This window comes from Neopelma chrysocephalum, unplaced genomic scaffold (assembly GCF_003984885.1).
Source record: "Neopelma chrysocephalum unplaced genomic scaffold, ASM398488v2 Primary Assembly neopelma1_97390, whole genome shotgun sequence".
Lineage (NCBI taxonomy): Eukaryota > Metazoa > Chordata > Aves > Passeriformes > Pipridae > Neopelma > Neopelma chrysocephalum.
In genome coordinates, this window is record NW_020926031.1 from 5,975,054 (window position 1) to 5,989,877 (window position 14,824).

The window sequence follows — 14,824 nt, forward strand, 5'->3', positions numbered from 1 at the left end:
GTTCCTTACCCATCTCTCTGTAGTTATAGTTAGCAAGATCACTACAAGAACATGAAGAACTCGCAAACATTGCAGGAGTTAGCACTGCAAAACTTTGTTAGAGAGCATTACTACACAGGCAGGGGGTTGAAGTACTGAGGAAAGAACTGATTAACACAGCATCATATAGAATAACAGTGACATATGATAAGTACATATGTATTTCGAATAGAAAGAAAAGGCAAACACTTTCATTTAGATCCCAGTGAAAAAATCCTGCAAACGTGCAGGGAGAATGAGCAAGGAAACAATCTAGTTCTCTGGGTATCTATCTCACCAAGGCCAGCTGAATAAGCACACAATGGATTGAAATCCTCAGTAACACAAAACTCCTTCAATTGGCACTTTTCCTTCTTGTATTATACAGAAGGCCAATCAAAATATATGAATCTATCATTTCAGTTGTCTTAAAGATTTAGATAAACATTCTGGAGTACTTTAAAAAACCTCCCTTTGCATCTCACTTTCTTGCATTTACTCCTGAGTAAATTAACTTGGCCCTTAAAATAGAGGAATTTCTAAAACACAATTTAGAAGCACTGGGAATTTTTCAACCAAGTAGTTCTTCTGTCATGTGTGCCAGTTCATGGAATTGACTGATTTTGATAAAGAAAAGAAAGCCTTTTTTATGGAACAGTTTCTATGGCCAAGAGATGGTGCAAAAAATAAACAGAACAATACAGGGACCAGAAAAGTCCAACCATCCAGAAAATTGTGTGGGCTGTAGGAAATTTAAAAGTTGTGACTTTAAATCAAGCAGTAATTAATTCCAAAGAATTTCCCTTACATTTAGAGGCATGAAGTTCCTTATTTTTCTTGTCTGTTGATACAATATTCTACATATACTCAGCTCCAAAAGCACAGTCCACTGGTTATCACAGTCAACTGTGAGGATCAAGGTCAACTCACTGTTGTGCCCAGTTTCAACCAGAACTTTCAACCAGTGTCTCCTACATTCCCAGGGCAGGAGGCAGGAGCTAATCATCAGTCTGTTAGCCCAGTCTGAAGCACCTTCTATTTGCAAAAATCCCTTCAAACGTTCATACTACAACAAAACACTAATGCTTCCAAGATCTTAAAACACTAATACTACCTTCCATACTAAGAAAACTACTCACTGCTGAGCTCCCCCTGTAAATTAACACAATCCTGAACTGCATACAATCCAGAAATGAGTATAACATTTTGCAAGCTGAGTCCATCTGAAAATGCAAGGACCAGAGGGTTGCAGATGGAAGAGTTAGAGAGGTATTTACATAACAGGAAGAAGTTTCCTGGTTCAGAAATCTAGTGCAATGTTCTTAAAAGAACAGATTAACAAGTATGAGAAATATGACGAAGTCGGTGTTTTTCTCTTAAGATCTCAATGATCTTATCTCTACCAAACTTTATAAGAAAAAGGGTGCTGCATAATTTTTTGTGCATGTAAAATTGATCCAGAAATGGCATTGGTTTTACTAGAGCATGTGAAGTCTACATGACGATGTGTAGAGTAAGTATGGTTCTCCTTTGCTCTCTGCCTTTGTTCCTAACCTCACTATTTCTGCAAACAATTCTACAACCTTCCTTGCCTCCATCCCAAAACACACATAAGGTAGCTCAGGTCAGCTGAAATAGACCTGCACTGATACACAAACTTTCAGTCTTTGATGCCAGCATAAAATAAATAGTAAATATATAAATAAATAAAATAAAATCTTGTTTCTACGTTTAAATATTTTTACTGCAATGAAATTATTTTACCAACAAAATGGAGTGGTTCATTGTGAAATCACTTAGTGGGCACAGAAGATTGTTTTCTTCATTCTGGGTTTAAAAAAACCAGCCCTGGAAGCTTTCTGTGGATAATTTTTGATGAAAATCCCTTCAATTTTTTTCCCCTATGAATAATTTCTAAGAGGAAGGTAGAATTTTTCCATCATCTCTCATGCAGATCCCACGGGAATGCCTATCTCTGGGGGGATATGCCAACCACAGAACTCTCTGAACTGGAGTGCCTGCATTTATGTGTTTAGAGACATATGCTTGCACTGAGAATACTGGGGAATTCTGCTCACATTAGTAAACCACAGGGTTTTCTGAAGTAATTAAATAGCAGAAAGATCGCTTCTTCCCAAAAGGAAGGTAACTGAATATTCAAACATCAGACAGTTGTATAAAATAGCTACATGGACACAAAGTTGAAATCCAGACTTCTAAGAAATCCCCTTCATCAGATGCAGAGATCATGTGTGTGGTTTTAGGAGGGACATGGATTGTGAAGGAGGCCTGCTCATGATCACTAATATGGTCTGGCACAAATAATCACTTTGTTATTCCACCAAAGGCAGGACCAGGGTACATTAGCAGACTTTGAGAGGGGAGAGAGCATGAACCTCTCTTTCTCAAACCTTAAACTCTAAGTCCCAGTACATTCTATCTCCTGTACTATCCAACCAGTAACAGTCATTTGTATCAATTCCATTTCAATTTGACATTATTTCTTCAAATTTATATCATTATTAAATAGATCTGCACTATTAGAAATACTACTATTTCTAATAGATCTTCACTATTAGAAACACTTGGGCTGAGTAAATTTTTTTCATTTTGGGGAACATGACTCATTTTATTGCAGGTGAGTAAGAAAGATCTGACAAAGAGTTGTACTAGAGAATCTCCATCAGAACAGTCCTGTGCCTACAAGTCTTGTACCTTCAGTCTTGCATTGAAACACCAAGCAGCTTGAAATTATCATAAATTAGATAAAAACTTCCATTGTCTGTCAAAATGAATCACAATCCAGTTCACAAGCTACTAGAATCATTAATCAATGAAGCAAACATGACATAAAATAATTGAATAATTACCTTCTAAGGTATTGCCCAAAGCCCTGCATCTCTTGATTGCTCTGTTATGTACAGGAGAATTAAAGCTAAAGGCATAGGTTTTTCTCTTATTTTTCAGAAGACCTGTTTCTAAGTGTTCTAGTTGCATTTAAGCCAACAGCCATAAAAGCATATTCTGCTCTGCAGTTCAAGAGCCAGATTTCTATAAGAATTTCATGCCTGAAGATGCAAACAGCCTTTATACAGTTTCCAAAAACACAATAGGGGTTAACCATCTATTCCTACAGGCTCTACTAGTGTTAGCATGGTCCCTCCAAGGAAAAATACAGGAATGCAAGGAAATTAAAGTCACAAAACCACATCTCTGGAACACACCCATGCCACACAATCTCTTGAGCATAGCATTTTTACTGAATAAGTACAAAAGAATGGCTACTCCAAGTCAGTTCAGAGGTCTACCTAAACAATTCTCCTGTATCTTCTAACAGAGCCTTATGGAAAGAGTATAAGAAATGTGCTTGGTATGGACTGATTCTTGATCTTCATATGCCTTCTAAGCAATCAGTGGCTTAGGGACTTACTGAAGCCCCTTTCTGCTGCTCATTGCCATATCTCATGTTTCCCTATAAGCACTCATAGCTTGCTCTAATCACTTGCTCAGCAAAAGCTACAAAAACTTTGCATGATACACATAAAAACAATGCATTCAGGTAGCACTGTATCAGGAGTCACACAGATGAAACCTGTGCTTATGTACTCTTTCTGCCCTTTCTGTTTTTTATAAAGAGGAATCACAGGGTGCATCAGCTGCAAAAGTCCTATCAGTAAAGTAGGGTAAATGTTATTTAGGGCCACAGAGTTTAAAATTACTAAGAGTACATGAAATCAAATACGTTGCTTTCACAATTTTTGCTAGGGAAACAGATATGTGTTGCCATGGTAAGAGAGAGCAATACAAGTCCACCTCTCTGTGCCACTGACAAGACCTTTCCCGCAATGATTGTTAGTTTGCTTGTTGTTGAAGTCTCATCTTACCTTGAAACCGTCACACACGCGCCTCATTAATCACAACTTAAGAATACATGACAGGTTGCTTCATTCCCTCCAGCTGCTCAGTGGAGCAGTTTCCAAAAGAAACTAAATCAGCTTGGCCTAGTCTTTAGTGGTAGGGGCTGTAGGCTCACATTTGGTCACATCAGAACTGTTCCAAACAGTGGATCCAATTTCTTCTGCTCAGACTTGAGTGAAACCACTGTTATCTCTAGAAAGCAAGCCTTGTGGTCACACCTTCGCTTTAGAAGACCCAGGGCACATTCCTTTTTTGTGTGTAATCACCACTCCCTCCCTCACTCCACTGCAGCAAAAACCACTTCTTTGGTATGCACTTCTCAGGTTTAACAACTTCCCAAATGCTGCAAGGAAAGAATATCACACATTTGGGGAAATGGGAAGGTGGCAGAAGAAAGTTCTTGTACATGGTTGTGGGCACTGGGACTGCTCTTTGTCCTTGCTTTCTGTGATGAAAGCTGCCATCTGTCCCAACCCATCACCAGCCTGAAAGGCTGGCATCTCTTAGCTGATGATAGCATCTGGAAGACAGTTCTGATAGGATTGTGCTCATACCTCTTGTACACCCAGACATCTCTGTTTTACTCCAGGCTCCTCTCAAACAGAAAATGCTGCCAAAAACTAACATGAGCCCTTAAATTTCCTCATAGGGTCAGTTCATTCAAGTTCATGCCCTTCCCACTGCTCCCATGACTGTCTCAAGAATAATCACAGCAAAGTCTGCCTGCTCCTTGACCTGATGCATCATTCTATGGAAAAAAACTGTTAGGGAATCAGCTGTGTCTGCTGGAGGGCCCTGGTGCTTGTCAGGTGCTCTGCATAGATCCAGAGAGCAGTTACAGCCTTAGAATTGAAAGATGTTTTTCATCAAGGTGAACATTAAAAAAAACCAAACCCAGAAGCAGATATAAAGGTAGAATGCTAGGAGGTATCCATGGAACACCAAATAGTACTGTGAAGGGGCACATCCAGAAGATCAGAGATCTGGTTAAAGATATTCTGATGGGGTTTTTTTGTGACATTCACACCCTGTCTTTTGCATGGAGCTGTAAAGTTGTTCACTGAGCTGAGGTAGGGTTGGAGGAGAATGGGCTGGGGAAGGAGCTCCCAGCAGCCTCTCCACTGCTGCAGAAACCCAGGTAGAGCAAGTCAGACAAGTAATGATTGGCAACACTTAGTCCTTCTTCAGACACTCCCATCTGAACAGAGCTTGACACTGAAAATGCTTATTACTGCTTAGCACCCCTTCCTGCAGTGGGGTAGCCATTACTATCTCTGGGCCTGCAGCAGCAAAGGAAGAGGAGAAGCTGAGGGACAGAGAAGGGAAATGCCAAGAACTTGGCCACCCAGTCCTCTGCTTTGACCACGATAGCTGCTCCCTGTTCACGCTGCACATCAGCACACATAAAGTTCTTTACTGCTGCATCCGCACACTGGGATGAAGTGTAACAGTGTTCCCACGAAAACAGGCCTCTCTTGATGTTTTGTTTCACTTTCTACAGTTTCCTGAAGAGGGGAACTGGAGAGGGAGATGCTGCTCTCTTCTCTTTTGTACCCAGTGATGGGATGCATGGAAATGGTTCAAAGATGCACCAGGGTAGGTTTAGACTGCACATGAGGAAGCACTTCTTTACGAAGAGGGTGGTCAAACACTGGAACAGGATTCCTTGAGAGGTCATTTCTGCCCCAACCCCACCAATGTTCAAGAGCTGTTTGGACAACACCCCTATAACATGCTTTAGCTTTTGGTCAGCCCTGAAGTGGTCAAGCAGATGGACTTGATGATCATTGTAGGTCCCTTTCAACTGAAATATTCTATTCATAGCTGTGAGGTATGTACAATCCCCCTAAAAACACTGGCTCCACCAAGTGGATGCAGAGCTGCTGCACCATTCTGCCAGTCCTAGATGTTACACTTTACTGCTGTTCCCTCTTTCCATTGAGCCTGTTCTTTAATCAACACCTTTCTCCACACCATGGATCCCAATCCCTCTGATTTAGGCTAGTCCCTTCTATCACTGTTCTTGTTATCCTCTGTGCTCTCTCCAGCCCCTCCTCAAAGCAAAGGCATTCTGCCCAGATTTCTGGTAGGCTGTGTCCGCTTGTTAACTTCAGATTCATTTCCCCAGCTGCTTGGATTTCTTACGGTCTCAAATGACTTCCATGCACACAAATGTTTACCTTTCTCAAAAATTCAGAATTTCTACACCAAAACCATTCCCTGAGCTTTCCAACACTTTCTTCTCTTGTTACACAGTAAACACACACTACCAGTTTGGCAGGACTACCTTAGGCTTGTAAAGAGAAGGGAGGCAATCTTACAGTTGGTGCTCAGATTGCAGATACAGGAATCCAATCTGCTGGTAAGGTAGGGTCATTTTAAAGGTTGGTGCTCTCTGCCTTTTGGTAGGCAAGTTGATAGATTAAGTCAGAACAGGTTCCTGTTTGCATTTCTCTTGCAAAATTCTGATGCAGCACATGTTGTGTAACATCATCCACATCTCCTCCCATGACTACGCCGCACATAGTCTCAGTATACCTGTACACACTAAAACCTCAGTGGAGCCTCAGCAAAATGTATAATCAAGCAACCAGAGTGTGACAGTTCAGTAACTTCTGAGAGAACAACCCTGACAGCAACACCCTTAAATCTGCACCTACAGTCACCTAGTGAATTACACACATTAACTTGAGTGCAGAAAAAAACCTTGACCTTGTACTTTGGGCATGTATACATAGATACTACTTTAACCACTGTAACTACAGCACGAGTTCCAAACATTCATCAAGGAAGTGATTCAATTCCCAGCTTTGAGTTCAAAGTCACATTTGCCCCAAGCACACCAAGAGCAGTTCTTTTGCCCAGCTTTCATAGGTGGTCCCTGCTGAGGCCATCTGTAAGGGTGGTGAAGAAATAAAGTATCTCAACTACCAGCCCACCATCCTCCTTTAATCTGCAAAACTGTCCTGACCCTCCATCCTGTCTGCATTTCTCTGTGGGTAGTTTATTGCATGAAAAAAAAGCCACAAAAAGAGACATATCTAAAGGCTGAACTTTGCATGGTCTGGGTGCTGTTCGAACATACAGAATTTGACTGCTCCCTCATATCTCCACTCTCAGGGACTAACCACTCAGCAGCTTCCTTTAGCCTGTGCTTAAACTATATCCATTCGCTTTTTTCTTTATAGCCACGATCTCTTGCATTCCAAGTGGCAACTTATCTTGTTTAAATACTTATTTTCACAGGAATGCCTATTAATGCTTTCTATTCCATTTTTCAAGTAAGATAAAAGAGTAGATGATATTAGCATAGCAATACCCCAACTGCACTCATATTCTCCTGATTTAACTTGCTGAGGAACAGAATCTGAACTAAAAGACAATGTCAATATCATTTGATCTGCTGCTTCTGCAAAAAGAAATCTCACATATCTGAATATATACAAAAGTATCCGTTTAATGGTAATGCAAAAAAATAGCACTGGGTGACATTATAAAACAATGACCACTTTCCAGACATGAGCTATCCCTGCGTTCCAGAAATCCATCCCATATCTGCCAAAGCATCACAATGACTTTTCTGTGCAGTGCAGGAGGTAAGATGGCTCCAGTTGCCTGCTTTAAGTGCAAACAGCTCAGGAGGCAGCCATTGACAAGGCAGGACATCGGTGCACTAAGTGAGCACAGGACAGCTAATGTCACCCCCCGCTGCTTTTGTTAATACTTCTGTCAGCTCAGCAACGCCGCGACTGCTGCTGGAAAAAAACATGCCTGGCATTTCTGATGGCTTCCTGCGGAGTTACATGGAGAAGAGACAGACAGCCTGAAGGCTCAAAATGAGATCAGTGCATGGAAAACATGCCTCGCATTTTCATGCCTGTCTCCTTCTGCTGGGGAGAGGCATGGGGGGGAAGGGACAAAAGGAGGAGGGGAAGGTAAATGAATTATGTTACATAAACAGACTGCACCAACAGCTCTGATAGCATGAGGAAGTCATCAGAGAGCATGAATGCGACCCCTGGCCACTGGCAAAACATCAAGAAAATTTGGTGATGGTATTGAGAAATAAAACAGCTATTTCTATATCTATGTACAACTGTCGCAGCACTGTGATGACTAGGTTTAAATACTGAAAGTCTGACCCTTGGTTTCCACCAGGGGATGCTAACTCTTGGGCCAGTGGGGGAATGATGTCATGAAAAAAACAGGTACGTTGCAAAAGATGAGGGAATGAGGTTGTGTCTACTCCTCATGACAAAATCTCTCTAATCTTGTGGAAAATGGCTCTGTGCAGTGCATATCCAACATCAAAGATTTGATCTGGAGTCCCCACAGTGGGGACTATGCTGAAAGCAAAGGGCAGGATGCTGGCTTTTGAGCAAAGAGGTTAAATCAAAGTTACCATCTTCCTAAGAGTCACCCCTATTTACTCCACAACTCATGTCTTTCCCCAGTGTTCCTGAACCCGCCTCTTCCTAATGTTGGGAAGAAACCTAAGAGAAGGGCATCCAGTCCAGTGCAGGAACAAAGAGGGAACAGCAATGTTTTGACAAGATGACACATAATGGAAATACCAAAGAGGAAGCAGGGAAAATCTTTATGGCCTTAGAGAGAAAAATCTGTCCAGTATTCATGGGGAGACAAGAAAAAAACTGGGATATGTACAGGGAGGAAGAAAACATTTTCTGGTATTCATCAGGAAGAGATGTGAACTGAACTATCAACCTATACAAAATTGGCACACTCTTCCAGAGGCAGTAAATACATTTGATCAAGGCACTGCACTGAGCATGAGTAAAGGTGGGGGAGCAGGATAGGAATTCTCAGGGTCTCATAATTTGCCATGTCTTAGGCAAATTCAGACAATACTATCCCATAAGAGAGTATCTTGGCTACTATGCCCAAATTCTTTTCTGTTACTTCAAAGAGTTAATGTTTATTGCTCTTCAAGAAAAGTCTATATAGGAGTTCATACAGAGGCTGGAAAACTGTAATTGCTGTAAGGAAACAGACAGTGATGATATCTACTGTAGCCTGAATCCACCTGAACCCCAAACTGAAAGGAAGAGATAGGCCTCCACATGCAATTCAGTCTCTAAAATGCCATCTCCCCAGAGAAAATTTTCTAGTTCATCTTTCATACCTTTTCACTCTCTGCAAACTCCTGCAATATAATTTGTCTCTCCACACACAGTTCCAAGAAGTCTTCTGAATGGAAACTTTCATGTAGAGCAGGGAAGAATGTTAGCTGGTTACAATCCAATCCCTTCTTATCCATCTCCCTTTCTTCTCCATTTAATGTCAGGTCTCCTACATCAGCATAAAAGAGATTGCAGTTTTAGTGGCAGCTGGATGACGCCAGAAGCATTTGCAATTTAGACTTTCACCCAATCTATTCTACTTTGGGAAATACCATTATTTATCTGCAAAAAACAGGCAAGAGAGAAGTAATATCTGTGACTGCTGAAGAAGGGAACTAAAGACAGATACATACTTCAGGGAACTGAAGACAGATACATGCAGTCAGTCATAATTCAGACTAAATTCCTATAATCACGGAAGATTAGGGAATTAGGAAAAATTTAAAATGGTAGTCTTCTGGGGACACACACTGTGTGTGTGCTCTTAAGAAAACCCAAGGAGAGACAATCCACTTACATCTTGCCCAAGCTGTGTCCCAAGTTTTGCACATTCATGCAGTCCATGCAGTTAGGAAAGGTACGATGAGCCTTCTTATTGAGGCAGACTGTAACCCCTTTCATGCAGGAACTCCTTGGTTGGAGTCTGTAACTATGATCTCCACTCTCACTTGTTTTCTAGGCCCTATCACACTGAAAAGTGTACAACAATACTGCATGTTTCCAACAGTGCACGTTAGAATCTTGACTTGGAGCAGCTGTACAGGTGGCTGAAATCCACAGCCATAGACTGACAATTACCTTTTTTTGCCCTTTCTGAAAAACTTTTGACTTCTGTACCATATTTCACTCCCCTCACCGCCCCTCTGCTTTTTATGTCTATTAACAGAAAATCTGGCCTTGAAAAAATTAAAAATGTTGAGAAAATGATAAGATTTTGAAAAATCTGGTTCTATTTTGAACAGTTTGGTATGTTAACATTCTTGGTGATTTCCTTCCACTCTTCATTATTTTGTAGACATTTTTGGAAAGTTACAATTCCTATTACCACTTCTCTGTGCCATCTATAACCTGGTTTAAAATACTGCTTCAGAGGTAGAACCGCAGTGTCTACCAAAAGCAGGGGGAAAGGCTGCACTTTTCCTTCTGATTTTAAGCAACTGGGAGCTTTCCAGGTGCCCAAGAGTGCCCAAAGCTTTCATTTCAAGATTGCTTTTTTGCTTTAGATCTTTCAGATGGCAAAATGAGAGCAGCAAATTCTGAAGACAGTTTATATATCACCTATAACAATTGCATCAGCTTTTTCCCCGAAGTTACAGTGACTTTTTAGCCTAGAGCACTGACACTAAGTTTTTTTCACTGTATTAAATTCTGACCTAGAACTCCATACACTAATTCCAATTATCTTTGACTGTTTGGGTTCACCCTCTTCATGATGTAATTTAGCCCTAAAAGATTACCTGGATTCACTTCAGCAGGGGAGGTTGTTTCACTTCTGTTTGCTAGGAGAACCTGGAAAGAGACTAGGTATGACCAGAGCAGAATATGCAGACAGGTGAACATAACTCAAAACCTTTTTGCAGAGAAAAACACAGATTAGAACTACATTGCAAATAAATGCCTTCAAAATTCAAATAAACTCGGAAAGGAATCCAAAGCAATAAATGTCAACAATTAAGCAAAAGGACTATTGTCTTTTCAAAGAAGACCCTGCATGAGGCCAGTTATAGGATAAAAATCATATCACCCACTCTACAGAAAACTGTGAGAATCCAAGCTTTACATAAAAGCTGCAAATGTCCTAGATATGGGAACCTCATTCTGAAATGCTTCAGCTTCTGGTTGATAGTACTGGCACTTGGAGATTAGAAAGACAGACAATAGTACATATCCCACATATACAGTTCAATGTTTAGTTTAAACTACTCTAATTCCCCTTTTGATCATTCACCAGTTTGAGCAGCCCTGATAAGCACAATACTAACAGGACAGTGCAGCCTTCTAACTGGACTTTGTTGCATGCATTGGGAAGCACTACATCCTTGAGATACTACAAGTAGAAAAGCATGGACAAGTTATACTGTCTTAGGTCCGGTGAGATTATATACAAGAAAAGAGGGAAAATCATTCTGTTGCTGTTAAACACATTGCAGCCTCTCTTGCCTCTCTTATCTTCTTAAAACTAGACCCCTTCAGTGGGTTATCTCTGCATGGCACAGCATTTTGATGAGTCAGGTGATAAGAACCAGAGGAAAGAGATGCATATATTTGTCAAAGGTTGGACTCCGTGATCTTGGAGGTCTTTTCCAACCTTAATGATTTTGTGATTCTATAAAGTCACCAGCACAGAAATTGTGCACCTCCTGCAAAAGCTTTCTACCTCAGTCTTCATTCTCATCATTGCTGCTTGGGTGTTCACATGTTGAATCCTCCTCCTCATTCGTGAAGGCCCCTCATAACAATCCAGGATCCATCGTGGCTCCGAGGATCGTGATGCACTTCTCCACGGGCCCCTTCTGTAGAAAAGTTGCTCCTCAAGTATCATCCAGTCCTTGGCTGCTTTGCTGTAACCACACTGCTGCATCTGTGGGACAGAACCACTTTGTGCCACGTTTTGGACACTTCCCTCCCCTCAACCAGCAGTGGCACCACCCCAGTGATTCAGAGGGATGTGCCCAACATATCAGATGGGATAAATGCAGAGGGAACACTGCAGTTCTGGCTAACACAAGCCCAACTGACCACTGGAAGTGTGCTGCAGGAGGTTTTGCTAGACAAACCAGTGATAGTTGGACTAGAAGATACGGTGACAAATATAAGCATGTCACAAACTTGCAAATGGCTGCTTTCATTACATTTCCAACTCAAAAACAATGAGTCAGAAGAACTGCATCACAGAGGTTTTATTCACTTCATTTTTTTTCTGGCAAATGTGTCTGTCAAATGGCAACAACCATGCTCGCTGAAAACACAGTCTGAATGTCTCAGTAAGAAGTATACTGTGCTCCCTCCCAGCCAGGCATAAAATTAATTATTTCTACTTAGTAGGTGTGTTCAGGGAGTTGGGGTGCACTAAAACACCAATTTAAAGGAGAGAACAGGTGAGATTTTCAAAGAAGGAAAAGCTTGTTGGTCTCTGATGGCCAATCCTGAAACAGAAACACACCTGTGACATTTTACTGTCTGTAAGCTTGAGATCTCTTTGAAAAGTTTTACTGGCTGCTAAGAAAAAAAAAAAAAGGTCATAGTCCTCACTTTCATTTCTGCCACTGTGAGAGTGGAATAATTCATTTAAAAAAAAGAAAAAAAGGCTCCTGAAAATAAAGTGGGGAATCCGATTGCAGAGTGATGCTGTCTGTATCACTCTTCAGTGGTAATGTCAGGGATGGAGTATTGTCTCATCAACTCTCAGCAATTCTTTATACATACTACTCCTCTCACTTCTAAAATGCCTGATTTCACAGGGTTGTCCAAGAGCAACCTTTCAACAACAGAAAGCTGTTGCACAATATTCCTGTTCTTTACCTGTACATGGTTCTTGTACAAAGAGGCATACAGCTCCTGCCCAATTCTTCGGTACCGTTCCATACATGACACAAATCCCTAGAAGAAACATCAGAACACATGACACCAAGTTGCTGCAAGTATAAATTCTGTGAGAGACAGAAGCATTAGTTGCTCTGTCTTTTACAAGAACAAGTAGGGAATATGGCCTGTGTCTGCAACTCTGGTGGCTCTCCAGACAGTACAATGATGAGACAATCATCTGAGAGCAGGTAACACACTTACACTCTAGTCATGATCTTAACAATGGTCATTAGTAGAACTACTCAGAAGGAAAAAGAAAACAGCAAATAAAATTTAAGGCTTCTTCATTTGGAGCTGACTTAGTATTGCAAGTAGCATAAAAGACATTTATCTGTTGTAGAGACCTTGACTGAAGTAAGGATCCATAGTGATCCACCTGATCCTTTCTGCATAAACAGAAAATGCTAATAAAGGTATGGTCTAGATCCCCTTTTCTAAAACAGAAGATGAACTGTTTCAAAACACATTTTTGAGATTTAGGATCCTAAGTCCTCTGGCAACACATGACTTGGTGTATAAATACACTATTTAATGGGATTGTGATGCAAAGATATCTGAGCTGGCTCTAGAACTGGAAACTTTGAGAGTTGTGCTAGTGCAAGACGACACCCGTAATAATTGCCTCTGCTCCTCTATGCTGTTACAGACATTTTTGTTTCCTGATCAGAAAGGCAAAGCATATGGAAAGGCTGTGTGTATAGCTGAAGCATTAAACAACTGCCAAGTAAGCTACTGGCTTGTTTCATCTTATTGCATGAAGACAACTGAAGAACCAATATAGAACTCTGTTTTAACAGGCTGTCCAACAGTCATGGGACTGTTTGAGTCTTGTAACTCTAACTTTTCTAAGCAAACACAAGAATAGCTGCTCCAGCTGTTCCTCTTCTTCTTCATTATCTCTTGGTGTAACTGCTGACAAGGGGCCACCTGGGAAGAGTTCAGTATCACAACCTTCTTAATAACAATCACAGGTAAAAATTCTCCTGTTTGACAGTGTATTTCCTGGAAAAAGATTGTAGCTATCCTATTACAACTACATGCTGCTGTGTCTGATCTGGGCAAACTTGCTTTAAAATTTTTCAAATAAAAGCTCTCTGAAAGAGCAACTTCTTTTTCCCCTTAAGTCAATGGCACAACACATCGGGACCTCGCTCAGGATAATGCTCCTAATCACTAATGAAAGAAGCAGAATCCCCAGAATTCCCACAGTATCCAAATAAACTAGAAATATCTGTTCCATGTGCCAGCCAAATATGTTGGAAAGATGCAGGCTTACTTGAACATGATTCTGAAGTCAATATAAGATTCTTTGGCCTTCCCAGAAACTTTCACAAAGTACACCAAAGCCATGAAATTAAAAAACAGAATTCAGAGTGGTTGACCATTAACTGCATTACAGTAAGTAGCAAAAGTATCTGTCCTTTGATAAATTCCTAAGGATTAGAGGTGGCAGAGAAGGCAGAAGCTGTTCAGAGATTGTATAGGAGAGATGAGAGTGCCCCCAGCGCCATTTGAAGATTCTCATGACCACCTGAGCTTCCCTGACAAAGGTGAGATTTCTGTGAGTCACAGCACGAGGCTAAACCGGCTGTGAAAGTCCTGGCCTCTCACTATCTAAAGCCATGGATTAGATGGGTAATTTTTAAATGCATGGACTCTGTGCCCCACTGGTGCTGATTCCTCACAGCAAACTGTCTAGATGCGGCTTGCACTGTGCTATAATTAAGTTAACATACAAGGTCTGTGTGGTGTGCTGATCACTGCTGGCTGCCAGCCAGGTCTATACCCCTGCCGCGAAGTCACATTTATTGGTGTTTCCCTGCAGGAAGCTCCTGTTTTACACTGATGAAAGTCATTATATTTTTGTTTGTTTAAAGCATCATTAAACCTGTAATCACAGTTGTGGCCTCACAAAACTGTTCCATAATTCATATAAAACTCCCATAAAGCCTGACCTAGAAAGCAACAGCATCTCTGCTGTTAAGACAGGCTCAGTACAGGAGAAGAGCTAAGATCAGTTGTATGTGGACATACAGCAAAAGCCATTCAGAGTAGACAACCAATGCCTCCAAGTATTAATAACCATTTTAGATACTCACAGGCCACTCAAGCCAAGTCAGTGCTCTACTGGAAGCTGTTTCAAAGGTGCTCATGGTCTGTAT

The 14,824-nt window shown here is 41.0% G+C and overlaps 1 protein-coding gene across 2 annotated transcripts in view; it reads right to left on the minus strand.

The window, feature by feature from the left end:
• The window catches only part of WDFY4 (WDFY family member 4), a 128,076-nt gene that overhangs the window by 46,522 nt on the left and 66,730 nt on the right, over positions 1-14,824 (minus strand). For both annotated transcript variants that reach the window (XM_027672326.1, XM_027672325.1), the window contains exons 40-43: positions 12,600-12,677; positions 11,455-11,658; positions 10,535-10,586; positions 9,080-9,246 (exon numbers count right to left, since the gene is read on the minus strand). In XM_027672326.1, coding sequence (XP_027528127.1) covers positions 9,080-9,246; positions 10,535-10,586; positions 11,455-11,658; positions 12,600-12,677 — 501 coding nt within the window. The remainder of the gene's footprint in view (positions 1-9,079; positions 9,247-10,534; positions 10,587-11,454; positions 11,659-12,599; positions 12,678-14,824) is intronic.